The 14,909-nt window shown below is 36.8% G+C and overlaps 1 protein-coding gene across 6 annotated transcripts in view; it reads right to left on the reverse strand.

The window, feature by feature from the left end:
* The window catches only part of ZC3H13 (zinc finger CCCH-type containing 13), a 46,178-nt gene that overhangs the window by 17,582 nt on the left and 13,687 nt on the right, over window positions 1-14,909 (reverse strand). For all 6 annotated transcript variants that reach the window (XM_069010361.1, XM_069010407.1, XM_069010369.1 and 3 more), the window contains 6 exons: window positions 9,885-9,993; window positions 7,728-7,867; window positions 6,831-6,991; window positions 5,298-5,495; window positions 3,722-3,895; window positions 889-1,199 (listed from right to left, as the gene is read on the reverse strand). In XM_069010361.1, coding sequence (XP_068866462.1) covers window positions 889-1,199; window positions 3,722-3,895; window positions 5,298-5,495; window positions 6,831-6,991; window positions 7,728-7,867; window positions 9,885-9,993 — 1,093 coding nt within the window. The remainder of the gene's footprint in view (window positions 1-888; window positions 1,200-3,721; window positions 3,896-5,297; window positions 5,496-6,830; window positions 6,992-7,727; window positions 7,868-9,884; window positions 9,994-14,909) is intronic.

Here is a 14,909-nt window from a genome sequence, read left to right on the forward strand (position 1 = left end):
GGATCTCTACAAATATTTACCCGTTCAAAAGACATTAAGTATAATAACAATAAATGTCAAACATACTAAAGAGCAAGCGCACTTCAATAATTTTAAGGTAGGGTTATTACTCCTCCATGTATAAATTCCTCTTATTTTCTCAATAAATTTTCTCAATAAATTCCTCTTATTTTCTATACACACACACACACTTGCAGAAAATTTGTGGTATATTTAGACCACTTGTAAGGCCTCAATGCCCTGCTAAAATCTGTTGGTTTGAGTTTGGGGTTTTTCTTTTTTTTTTGTTCTGGGGTTTTTTTTATTACATATTTGTAATATCAGTGCTACAGGAAGGTAAGTTTACAGCCAGTCGAAAATAGAGCTGACATACGTACTCTTTGTAATCCGTCTGTCAAGGCAAACGGCATGTTTACTCATCACATAATGTTCAAACAGCTCTACAGATTTCCAGAGGGAATGGCTGTTTCTTTGCACACACCTCACTTAATGTCATTACAAAGACAGTAGGCAGCAATCAGTGGGGACTGGATTTGGGCACCTCACAGAAAAGAGTAATAGTTACTTAGGAGTACCCTGCCGTGAAAATCACTTACCTACTGACACCACCATTGCATTACACAAGGAACACCTATGTAGATACCTACAGCACCTTTACAATCAGTTGAGCCTACATAAGCAGTTCTACCAGGGGTACTTTAATACACAGTACCTGCAAACCGCACAATCAGCACAACCAGCACAGGAAGAATAAAGACAGCCAGTATTTTCTTCACCCCCTATCCCCTGGGATTGGTGCAGACAATGCCACAATTTGAAAAATCAAGTTTCAAAATGCAATTTGCAAACCAATAAAAACGATTCTGAAGAGCTATTTTTCATTCATACCATCCCGCCTTTCGTGGCGTCTGTCATGAGACTGTGAAGTCCGATCACGATCGTGTCTTCCCTTGTCTCTTCCAGGAGATCGGTGTCTCGAAGGACTTCGCTTCCTCTGAGGTGGAGAGGAAGAGTGGGGGGGATAGGGGGAAGATGACCGCCTTGCAGGCGGGGAAGCTGTCCTTTGATAGGATGGAGAAGGAGTTCTTTTGCGGTGTGGGGAAGGAGAATGTCTTTGAACAGAGGAGCCTGACTGTGAGGAAGAGGAGTGATGTCTGGAGGATATGGGAGAATGATGCTGACCTGATGGAGAAGCAGACCTGCAAGGAAGAGTTAAAACAGGCACACGTGTAATAATTTGACTTGAAAGGTTCTTAACACACCGTACAAAAAAGCAATTAAAATAAGTTGTGTATTCCCTACCCTCTGTCTGCTGAAAATACGTGCTGTTTCTATAAAACATCAAACTTGGCTTCCCTCCAGGGTGCCAAGTATATGCTTTCAAAATATGTTTGTCTTTAAATGATTATTATTTATTTAATACCCAGGAAAAATCTGTCCAATCAAAATTGTATTACATAGCTACCAGAATGTAGGGGAAGGGAGGGAGGAGTCAGAAAAAAAATCATTATCTTCTCTCCCATCCCCAAATAAGACTATTGCTTTCTTCAATATAAAATCCTTTTTGGAGTTCATAATAAAATTACGGAGATAATTTTTCTGAGGTGTAACTTAGATTTTTTTGTTTACAACAGCACTGAATTTTTTTAGAAAGCAACAACGTCTCCTTCTTATACACTTCTACCATGTTTTATTGTAAGGATTGATCTTTAAACAATTCTTAAGATCCAGAAAAACCATATGCATAGCTACTTAAAATGTCAGCAAACGTGAATGTTTACACAATCATGGAAAACTCACATCTGATAGAATAAGAAAATGTATACTAAATATCTCTGATCTTTGAAATTCCATCACTAACTAAAGATAATTTACACAACAGTAAAAAATTTCCTCATAATACGACCAACATAGACAAAAACACACTTCAAGTCTTTAGCACTCAAGGTAAAATTCTGTCAGGGCTAGACATGACCGACAGAATCCAAAAAACTTTCATGACTTATTGTCTTTAAAGTAAGACAACATTTATTTTTCCCTGTGAAACCACTACTTTCACAGGGTTACCAAAACTGGCTTGCATGGAAGGCTTTCAATGGGTATGGAGACAAAATATTTCAAATATCCTTCCCTGCTTCTAGCAGAAGGCCCATTTATCTTCCTTGCTTAACACTCCCTTGCACAACACTTGATACAAGCAGGCAATGATGAACAAACTACTGGATGTCATGCTTTAACCCCAGCCAGCAACTAAGTACCACACAGCTGCTCACTCACTCCCCCGCCCACCTCCAGCAGGATGGGGAGGAGAATGGCAAAAAGGCCTGTGGGTTGAGATAAGAACAGTTTAAAAACTAAAATAAAGTAAAATATAATAATGATGGTAAGAATATCAGCAATGAAAAGGGAAATAACAAAAAGAGAGAGAAAAAGAAGAAAACCAAGAGAAACAGTGATGCACAACACAGTTGCTCACCTCGACTGATACCCAGCCTGTCCCTGTGGGCAACTGGCAGCTCCTGGCCAACTCCCCCAGTTTATACACTGAACATGATGTTCTATGGTACAGAGTCTCTTTTTGGCCGGTCCAGGTCATCTGTCCTGGCCACGCTCCCTCCCACCATCTTGTGCACCTGCTCACTGGCAGGGTATGGGAAACTGTGGTAAGCTTTACTTAGCAACAACTAAAACATCTGTGTCTTGTCAATATTATTCTTATGCTAAATCCAAAACACAGCACTGCAGCAGCTCCTCGGAAGAAAATTAACTCTATACCAGCTGAAACCAGGACACCGGAATAAGTTAAAACAAGAGGTATTTTGCAGAGTCTGTCCTATTGCTCCAGGAGGAACTCACTTCCCTATGAAGAATCCAATATAGTAAAAATGTCCCTCAGTGACATCTACCATAAAACAATCCAACGTTGTTCCAGCTGAACTGAGTCACCACAGAAGCCAAACAGTTTGCTTATAACTCTTTGGATTGCTGAATGAATGGGTTTTATTTTTGTTGTTTTATCAGCATGCAGAAATAGATATGACATCTGGAGCTTCCCCCACCCTTCAACCAGAGGTGCAGAAAATAAGAATGCCTCACTTTCCATTATATAAATATGGGACTACAGTAGTATTTAGCACTGCCATTCTAAACCTGAGCTTACACTCTTTCAGACCAAAATAAGGAGCGTACTCCATTTTTAATGGGTGGTAAAACATTTTTTTCTAAAGCCCCAAGAACTAAAGATATGATATCTTCCCTAAAGCTTCCTGCAAGAAGCTTTGCATATCACTGTTTAGCCAGTTGTGCCTGCTTCTCAAGAAAGATGTGCAGAACCAGGACCTTAGTATCACTTTACCCATTTTAGAATGGAGGAACTCTGCTCCTTTCCCATCTCCAAGGTAAAAGATTTTCCCATGTTCTACTTTTTAAGAAGGGAAAGGTTAGGGAGGAAAAAAGTTCCTGAAGGATCACAGACTGACTATATCTCATATCAGACTTCTGAAGTTCTACCTGAGGACAAAACATTTGAGAGGAAGTGATAAATGGAAACTTTCACTGTGACTTGTGTTCTTGACACGACAAGTACCCTCAATGTAGTAACTTGGCAAAAAAACCCCCAGTCTGAGTTCAAGAGTTTGAAGCACAAATATATTCACAACAGACACGTAAACAAGCAGTCAAACTAACAGAGGAAGTTTCCAAACTAGAATTGACCTCCCACCTGCGAGAGGGTGAGAAGTTATGTTTGTGAGTGGTTGACTTGGCTGGAGCTCGGGAGGTTTGCCTTCGCCTCGCAGCAGGTGGTGAGTACTCCCTGGAAGGGGAAGAATTACTGCCAGAGTGATCCGCAGGACTAGGAGAACGTTTCTGTCTACGGGAGCTTTCAGAGGGATCCCTGGAAAACAAACAGCAGCTTGTGTAACAGGGATAAGATGGTGTTAGCACATTTCTAAGAAACTACAAACATCTCCAAGACAGAACCTGTGATTACGTTATCAAGAGCTATGTTACACAGTCATTTGTTCCATCTATAATTTCACATATGAAACTACCTCAAGATAGCACAACTCAAAAATGCAAGATATGGACTAAATTTCTTGCTACACTGAACTGTGAAAACTAGAACATGGTAAAACCGAAAAAAATCTTCTTGTAATTTTACCTAATATTTCATGTGGTGGTGAAACAGAATTCTTACCAACTAAAAATACTTTGTTACCTCATTTAAAAATTTCTGTAACATCAGAACTTTATTTAAGCAGTTTTGAGCTCAGACATATTTTTAAGGGCTAATCCCAGTAGCAAGTGAATGAAAGTAATCTGTCAAAACCTTCAACTATTTCACTGACTGTACCTCATAGAGATTTGACATTACAACTTCATTTTTATTATGTACTGGAAAAAAAAAAAGACTAAAATCCAACAGTGAAATATAGGGCAGTAATCACCACAGCAATACCTGATTATAGTACAATGATAAAACAAGTACTGTCTTAATCGTTTCAGCACTACCTAGAATATTCTTTTCTACTGCTTGCAACTTCTTTCCAGTAATGCAGTGGGCAATCATGAGGGAAATAAAATACTTTCAAGTAAGTATGGTGTAATTTATTTAATCAATCATAAATACACAATTCACTGGTCTTCCAATCCTTAGTCTTTGATTTGCCAGTTACAAAGTAAGACTTAAGAACATGTACCCTACTTTCATCAAGAAAACACATGCCATAAAAATGCAGATCACATATCTTTCAGCTTAAGTGGACACGTATGCTCCAGGAAATAATGGAATAGTCATAGTAGTACACCTTTTATTTTAGGATATAAATATGCACATATGCAAAAGTGAAGCAATTCTAAAATGTCAGCAGTCTTTGACTACTTCAAAAATACTTTAACCTACTGAAGATTAGGGAGAGTTTAAATGCACACTGCCAACTTATAAAGATATTAGTACTCTTAAGATTTCAGAAAAGCAGGCAATCAGACATGAATGACTTCGATAAGGATTCTGGTGAACAACCTGTTTCACTGGGGAAGGTCCAGATTCCTGAGAAGTAATGAATCTTTCAAAGGGGCATTTTACAGACCTACTAAGTTATGTAATTAAAACCTACCAATCTGTTAGTTATAGTTTATCAACCCATCTATACAACACACTGAAAATACTTCATGAGTACCGAAAAGGTTGTTGGCAAAGCAGGTAAAACCACCTTTACTATTCAGTGTTCTATAAAAGATAACTTTAAAAGCAAGGTTACTTTACAGTTAAAAGCTAATAATGCAATGTAACTTACCTCTGCTTCTCTTTTTTCTCCTTGTGCCTTTCAAAGTCACGCCCTCTCTCTTTCACCTCCCTTGCCTTTTCTTCTGAACGCTCTTTTGCTTTATGTTTTTCTTTGTGTTTTTTCCCCAGGGGAGTGTCCTCTTGTACTGGAGGAGGAGGACTAGGGGTACGAGGACCTTTCTTTTTACTCTGGTTACTTTTAGAACTCCTAGAGAGAAATTAACAGGGTGGGGGGTGGGTGTAAAAATGAAGAGCTGACAACTATTTCAAACAGTAATTTCTCAGACGTTGACAGGTAAATTATAACATAAAAAGGCCTTGAAGCTTTTAGGACAGGATTCACCAACTCCATTAGCAAGCACCATTCAGTAGCTGAACTTGACCAAAGGGTGAATAGAGATGGTAAAAATTTATGTTGAGCTCTTCCATTTATAGCCTTTTTTTCTGAAGGAAGTAAACAAAATCAGGAATTGCTCTTGTTCAGACAGAACCAGTTTTCAAAGATAAAATGCCCTTATATGAACTGTACACATCAGAAGACAAACACTACAGAGTACTTTGTCTGTTCAGACTCCCACTTCTGCAATGCAATACCCCAACCATATACACACTTGAACTACTCATGTTTTCAATTTAACGTTAGCTACCTGATGGAAGTTAACGTTAAATTGAAAGATGAAGGATGAAGCATCTAAATATTCCTGAATATGCATCTCACAATATGAAGTAGTATATATTTTCCACATAATTCACCACTAAGATAAACCCTACCAACTAGGTATCACTGCATACTGAGTATCAGTAGCACACCAGCACACGCTATACCATTCCTGTAGCAGAAACAACATTGTTTTGCCCCTATTTTAAAGGGGATTTTCACTTAGCAGATACAGATGTGTCTGGTTACACTGCTGCAGTAATTTCTTTCCTATCTAAAAGCTGCAAACAACAATTCAGAACGTCTTGTGGCCAGCAAGAACTTTAGAAACAGGTTTTGGAGAGTGACTTTGGTGGCACAGCACTCCGTTAAAATCCTGTGATTTTTACATATTTTAGCCTTAATTCTTCCCTGCCCTCCCCCATGCCTCATTTATCTATCCTGAATTCTGAGAAATTCCCTGCCTTGAAAGTCACACATTATTTCTTGAACGGTAATATGCAATACCAACAGAATGAGCAGTTGGTCGAATTTTAACCACTTCGGTTTAGAGAGGCTGCTTCACAGGCTACAGCACTTCAAACAAAAGTGTTTCCCACTTTTCAGTGCTTTATATTTTCTCATCACCTCCCAAAGACTGGACATTCAAAGGGAAAAGATCTGCTTGTAAACCATGAAAATAATCGACTGACAACTACACACATATAACCATTTTCTGTATATGATGATTCACAATCCACAATTTAGAGACCTTCCCCCAAAGTTCTATAATCAAGGGCACTGAAAGCAAGGAAAATGGAAAACATTAATTATGAAAACTCCAGAAATAAATGTAAGTGCGGTTCTCTGTTCTCACTCTCTTGCAAGATGCATCTACATACTGACCTCTGCTGATCCAAAAGTGGTGAAGAGACAGTAGATGCTTTCTTGTCTTTCTTACTAGCTGAAGATGATGATTTGGGACTGGACCTTCGTTTTGGAGATTTGCTAGACTTTCGTGGTGATGGCGATGGTGATAATTTAGATCTAACCACCTCTGGAGAAATCTTGAGGGAAAGAATACAGTTAACCAATAAGATATTGATGCTCAAACGTGTAAGTGTATGCTGATATATGTGTCAAATATGTAAATTCAGCAAGTGAGAGAGTATGAGATCTTAACCATATACATCTCTACTTCAACCTAATCACATTGTTTGCAAAGAACACCATAAAAGGAAGACAACAGATAAAGCATGGAGGAAGAGAAGGTGATGCACTCTGTAATACATTACAAAAACTGTAACTAAAAGTTTAAAATCAGTATGCTCACAACTAACACTCATATTTGTCTGAAAAAGAAAAACATCCTTAGAGGATTTTTTTTTTTAATCTTCCCCAAAATTTTAGGGTTTCTAACACTTATAACTTTGTCACTCTACTTTACTTGTTACTACAAGGCAAGCTGGAAAATGAGATTGGCAAATGCCTTGTGTTTTCTTTTATATGTCCTCTCTGTTACAAATCTTATTTGTTTTGTATTACTAAAATGCATTAAATCCTAGTCATTTAATAGCTGACTTCACAAAGAAGAAAACTCGGTTATTGTGCTGGATGACGGATGAGAAACTCACTTCTAATACTCAAGTCACATACTAATTATATAGGTGCCAGTTACTTACAATTATGTAACACAATAGTGCATTTGTAGCCCAAAAACCTTAAGTCTTATGGGAAACAATTAGAAGTCTATGAAGTGGCTGATGACTTGTCTTTTCTATTGCACATTTACATAATACAAACCTCTTTTTTAATGACTATTTCCTCTCGTTTCTCCATGTTTTCCTGTTCCAATTTCATGAGTTCTCTCTGAATCTTTTGGCGCTTCATTTCCAAAGACAGCTCATGATCATAATCGTAATTAACATCTCCATTATCAGAGTCTTTATTTAAAGAAAAAAAAAGTAAATAGATTAGTAAACTATTTCTTATGAAAAAGATAACAGTAACATTTAGCATACTGGATGCCAAGCATAAATATTTTCATGACTTTTAAGTACTGCATGAATGGATCAAGGAATGAATGTCAAATTTCTTCTCCAATTATGCGTGCAAACCTGAAGTAACTCCAGTCAGTTCCATACGACCTGAAGTTAAACTCTTAAACTTCATTAAAAACACCTTAACTTCTTCCACGGACATTCATCAGGAAGGGAAACAGAGGAGATCACTTAGTTATATTTAAATAACAAAAAAAATTAAAACTGTGTGTCTTCACAAAGACCAAAAATATGAAGAGCACTATTTAACTGGGAAAATCACATGAAACAGATTTATATAGTGATGCATGGTACTAGAAGGTTTTATTTAATACAATGTCTTACAAATCAATTGATACACTTACTTAATTACATGCAGACATTGATTTTAAAATAAGAGAAGAGTTCAGTATGAACCCTTTTATCAGATAAACATACATTTCAAGAGTTTACATCCAGTTGTAAAACCAGATGTAAACTGTAACCAAACATTATCACTGTTCAGTTTTCACATTAGAAAAAGTGCTATTTCTCTCAGTTTTTCATTAAATCATGCACAATTAATATAATATACTTCCAACCTGGCAAGTGAAATCGTATTGAAAATGCATGGGAGCAGTTTAGAGAAAGGTGCAGTTCCTAGTAACATAGGTTCTTTCCCAGTCTATCCACCTACTTATATAGCACTCCCTAGAACTTAACAGATAGTAATTCTACTTCATCCATATACCAAAAATTGACAATATTTTGAAAAAAAAGCTGAATTCTCAAGATGAAAGTCTCAGTGTCTAAGACTTAAGACATTAATACTATATATTTATATAGAACTTGTGGTTTCTATGTTTCAAATGTTTTTGAGTCAGGTTTTATTTCCATGTATACATGTCATAAATCAATTTTTCTCAAAGTGTGCAAAAAAAAAGTCTACTAAGGAGTGAATACATATTACGGCTACTTTTCCATTCATGTATTGTGCTTAAGACACAGCAAAACAGGACCTGCAACATTTCTAGCACACAATATTGAAAAGCTCCCTAGTTAATGACATTTCCAAGGAGCTCCATCCTATAACTTGCAGTATGCCTCATTGCAAATACGTTCATTATACCTGAATTCCCTCAGAAGGGATGAGAATTGCTGTTTTTTTTCTTGCAACACCGTAACTACTTCTGAAACACAGACACTTAGAAAAAACTACAGGAACACCAGAGCTCAGTAGAAGCTCCTGTAACATCACTACCAGGTGAACTTGGACTCTAACAAAAGCAGAACTTAGGAGAGAAGAAAACTGCCCACATCAACAATGAAACCACCTTGTAAGTACTAAAAAAATTTTCAAACCCAAAAACTCCCAACCACCAACTCATACCGAAGTGACTACAGAAGGTAACGGAAGACACTTAGAATTTTTCAGGTATTTTTAAAATACAAATATTTCACTGATTTCCACCTTCAACTGTAATTATACTCACTCAAATGGAGCCCTTGTTAATGACAGCTTACACCATGACAAATTACGCAACAAAAACGGCTGACTTTTGAATTCAAAGGAATTACACTTTCTTCTCAGACTGACCAGTTCTAAAATTCCTTTAGGTGCAACTTCGATTCATCTAGTGACCTTAATGTGAAAGATTCACCATGGAGTAGACTATACCTAAATTCCTTGTTGCCTCAGTAGTCAAAAGTGGAAAAAAACCCCAAACTCCTGTATTTGAAAAGCTAGTTGATTTAACCACTGTAGCAGTCCAACTCAGAAAACTTGTTTGTTCTCCTCAAAAAAAAAATTGAACGAATGGCTATTGCATGAAAAGTATTCTGCTTAGAAACCAAATCTTGAAGCATTCCACTTAACACACAGCCTAGAAATCTCACAGTTCTTTGAGGTGTTAGGGGACTGAGTTCAATACCTTATACATACCTTCTCTATTTGTTTCCCAATCCCCATTTTCTTCTTCACTTTCTGGCGTTCGCTCCTTTGTAATTTTGATATCCTCCTTTTCTCTATGTCTTCCTCGTGACGACTCTTTCTATAAAGGGAAAAATGCTGCATTAGAGTAAACAACTTTATTTTACAAGAAGCCTGAAGAAGCAGGTGTATTTTACATGGTATTTTGGCAGGGGTTTTTTCATAGTACAAAAAACATTTTCCCCTTTAGCCTGTTGAACAAATACCTTCTTAAACAAGCAGAGACTCCACAGGCTACATGTTTTAACGCAATTTCATATAATCAGAATGCAAATAGCAGATGTGGAAAAGAGAAGAAAGGATTCATAAAATAAGAAGGCTTAAAGGCAGGGCAAGAGTCAAGCACATATCAGAGAAAAAAATTTAAAATAGGCACCAAAAGAACAGATAAAGTTCTAAAGACCAGAAGTTTCATGAACATTTTTAAGAGTATCATTTTAACAGCTTGAGCAAGAATTCTCAGCTGTAAATAAGAATATTTATATGCAAGGCAGATGAGCCTCAGAAGTGGAACCATTTAACTCTTCAGAGGATAAAGAATGTGGAGGGGGAGGAGATAATAAAATAAAAAAAACCCAGAGACCCTTGGCAGAAGGGAGAAAAATTCTAAAGCAACACAATGGAATCAAGTTCCATTGATAGTTTTGCGTTTGACTTTCACTGTCTCCAAGACAAGTCTAACTACTGCATTGGCACCTATTTTCTGTGTGGCAGAGAGTCCTGTGAACACCTAAGAAAGACAGAGACTATCCTTACACGAAAAAAGATAATTTCAAGTCAACTGATGCTCTGCCACTCTTGTCCCCCTGCTAAATTCCAGTATAAAGCTATATAGTTGCACCTCTGCATCTGCTGAAGCAACATCCTCTAAATGATCTGCCTGGGCTCAAGTGGAATACAGGACAAAGTTTCTTCACTACTGTAGCAAAAGAAGAAAATTCAAGCTTAGAAGTATCTCAGGTTAATTTATTAAATAGGAAACCAGAACAGCCCTGTTGTTCTCACCTGCCTTCTTTTGGTTTTTTGGGGGGATTTTTTCATGTTGGTATGTGGGAGATACTTACACCAAGAAAAGGAGATGCCTGAGAATTTCACTAGCTATTCCTTATTGGGACTTACATCTTGACTTAATTTAAAAACTTAACATCACCTTAGAAACACATTAAGGAAACAACATAAAATTGCAGATAGTCACTCAAAAACTAGTAAAATTCAACTATTCCTTTTTATTCACTGACAATGATAAAAACTTATCTCTAGTTTAATGATGTAGATCTCTAAAATGATGCAGAAGGTCATAACTTACTGAGTCATGTTGGTTGCTGACATCAGCTGCAGACCAGTCTACATCCACTAAGCCATCGTCTCAACATGTACTAAAGGCATTTCAGTCTAAGGGCCAGAAATGTACTACGCCCCAAAGCAAATTACTTTAAAAGAAAATGACTCTGATGAGATCTAAAAATCTGTAAGTATAACAAGCCTTCCCTGCAACCATTCTTTTTTTTTCTTAAGACTATTCTTACTTTTCTAGCCCACCCTCCTCCATGAAGGCCACATCTGTTCTACTAAACTGTGTACTTCTGCTATATACTTCACCTGATTCCTACAACATAAACTAACAAAACCATAATTTCTTAAATGTGAGTACTAGTTTCTATTAATTCAACACTACCTCTTCTAGCAAACTGGAACATGAACATTAGGACAACCTCTCTATATCGATTTAAAAAAACTTCTCAAAGCCAATTCGTCAAATAACTTGTCATCAAAGAACATGCAGCAAGTCCATGCTTCAAGTCCAATTTAATAACCCTTGTTAAAAATACTACACAACCTGTATGCATCACGCCTACCTCTTCAAACTTACAAGCCAATACAAGGATCTTGAAAGAGCCTGTATTTTCTCATTTCAGTGGACAGATTCAGTAGTGGCACAACCATATTTCTACACAAGAACTGAGAACAAAAACAGCTATCAAACTGAAATACTGAACATAGGGGAAGCATGGTATTTTACATTAAATGTTGTTTAGTTGTCAAGAAGAAATATTCTGACAACATTGCATCTTGAAAATCAAGTATCAGTTTAGAAACTGAGTATATTTTTCCTGGGACATGCAAATCGAGAATTTAAGTTATGATGGTTTAAAACACATACTTAATTTTTCTCACTGAAAAATCCTCAACATATTCCTTTTATTTTACTTGTTTCAGTTATAACACATTTGATTCCTTCATACTATAGGGATGAAATACTTCCTTCACATCCCTATAGACCTTCTTTACATGTTTTTTGTCTCTCCCTCAACAAGTCAAGAATAAAGTAAGTTAAGCTCCTACAGGCCAAAAGTATGTCCTTCACTTGTACTTGAAGATGCTGCATATCCACTTCAGTCACATTTGTTAACTATTTCTCTGCAGTCTCTGAAAAAATGCCATTTACTAGACGAGAACCAACAGACTCTCATAATTACATATTTATTTACTAAAAAAAATATTGTAGCCTGGCCTAAGAGGAAACAACAGTTTAGTAGACTTGTCTACACTGTTTTCAGATACATGCTCACAACTAAACATAACAGGTGTTGGATAGATGTTTACAGTTTCATGGTGATGTTCAGGAGAGATGCCACATAAGGAAGGGAAAAAACAGATGACGTTATGGCTGACTTCTGAGAGATTTAATTTAATGTGTAATTAAATGGAAGGTCCATGTCCCATGTGATCGCACTCTACAGCATAAGACTTGATGTCTACTTGAATAAATTTCCCACTACTGCCAGAAAATCCTGGCCAAGCACAAAAGGACTCATCTAATCTGTAAAACATGCTTCTAGCCAAGAAGTGTTATTTTGCCAACACCGATGGAAAGAACAGAAGACTCATACAACCTACAATTCTTACATTGCAGAAATCTCGGTTTCAACCTTATCAGGTTGCACAGTACATGCAGCAGCAAAATAAACTCATTCCAAAGCACAGATTCCTTTAAACCTACAGCAACCTACACATATTATAGCTAGAACCTTTTGGGCAAGCACAGTACTATTTTGCTCTAGGTATAATTCCTATATAGTGTAAACTACTACCATGCTACAGAAACACATAAGAAAATGAATCTGAAGATCCCCTGGCATTAGGAGGTATTGTTGCCATTTAAAGAGATGGAAGATAATGCTGAGTCCCACTTCCAGTGGAAATAGTTAAAAGCTACAGTGACAAAAACCACAGATATAAAACAAGCGATACACATTCCTTATGAAAACCTTCCTAAATGTACATTAAGTTCCTCCCACTGCTCCTCCCAAATCCCACACACCTTCAAGGTTAAGACTAGGTAAGACTTCATACACACCAGTTTAACTGTCTTCTCATAATACAGAGAAAAATTCAATATATAAATTTCCAACTAAATACAGTAAAAGCAGGAACCTTATCTAATTATTTGTATAATAATTAATACACTAACGTACAGTGCTGAAGTAATTCCAAACACAAATCCAAGAAACACAGAAAAACTGAGTTCAATGTAGGTGTCCAAATAACACAGCATATTGTCTCTGCAAATAATAGTACAAAGCATGAAGAAATAAAAAGGTATATAGTCTATAAACTGTCCATACAGGAAGTTTCTTCCTAAATACATACAGATTGCACTAGTTATCTTACGTCTCCAAAGAATAAAAAAATCTCTTCTGAAAAGATTTTATACTAGTTATACTGTCTTAGCTACTTGTGGAACCTCTTCAGCTTTGTGTCTCTATCTTCTAGGAATCAGGTAGGATCATCATATATAACTTATATAGCATTTCCCCTTGTCATTTCCAAATTTGCCACTCCTTCTACTGGGATAAAGTATGAATATGACGCATCTAACTTACATTCCCTCAAACATACGTTATTTGCATTCATCCCATGTCCTTTTGTCTCTCCAGTTTATTTCTCACCTCTTTGCCCACTTCAAGAAGACCTTTGACTGTATTTTCTTTCATACAGGTGACGACAACCAAACAGCACTTCACATAAAATTGGACCGCGGATTTCTACAGCGTATTACCATTTTCTACTCCATTTTCATATACCTGCGTGTTTGCTTCTACAACTGTGACTTCACTTTGAACACATGGTTTCATTGAGCTGTCCACAATAACTTATTTTTCTACTGCATGGTTTCAGTTACTTTTAAAAAATGCATTCATTTTTTGTTTTAAATGCTTTCTTCATTGTGCGTTACCTTGCACCAAGTTTCATCTGCCATTGTACTGCCAAAAACTAGCTTTTCCAACCCCCGTGGCATTCCTCAGACCTCAGTAATCTCAAGTACTGTTTTCAAATCTTCTGCAAAGTCTGACATTTGGGATGTCCAGTACTTTCTCTACATTCTTTAAAGTTATAGTTCTTTAAAAGAATTACCATAGCACTCTGTGTAATTCAATTTCAAATTAATCTAAAATTTTCCCCTTAGCTAGTTTCTAAACCTAAAATATTACACCTGCTATTCTTTGACTATCTATACATATGCCTCAAAAGCCATGTTTTAAACAGGTTTGACCTGTGTCAGGCAGTTCTCTCTTAACCACTACTCTTCATCGAAGTTTCAGTCTAGTAGCCTTGGTGAAGTACAGATTTTTGTCAGCAAGAACCTTTCTGATCGGTCTCTTTTTTTTCCTTTTTAACCAAAATCATTAAGTTTCTTATGGAACAAGCTACCTTTCATTATTTCAAAGTCTTCTTATCCAGCTCCGCTGCTACCCCAAAAACTTTAATATGGAAACATCACATATTAGATCTCCACCATAACAGTAGCTCTACCAATGGAGCAAGATTTTTCTTAGCAGTTCAGTCACTCGAGTCTTCTGTCCTTTTAGATATCCTGGTTCTTTGCAAAGCAACTCTTGACGACTGTCCCTCTTCATCTATTTGTTCCAGAATATTTTCTTTGACATCCTGTATTTTGAGAGTTGCCTCCATGGA

The sequence above is a fragment of the Aphelocoma coerulescens genome, chromosome 1 (assembly GCF_041296385.1).
Source record: "Aphelocoma coerulescens isolate FSJ_1873_10779 chromosome 1, UR_Acoe_1.0, whole genome shotgun sequence".
Lineage (NCBI taxonomy): Eukaryota > Metazoa > Chordata > Aves > Passeriformes > Corvidae > Aphelocoma > Aphelocoma coerulescens.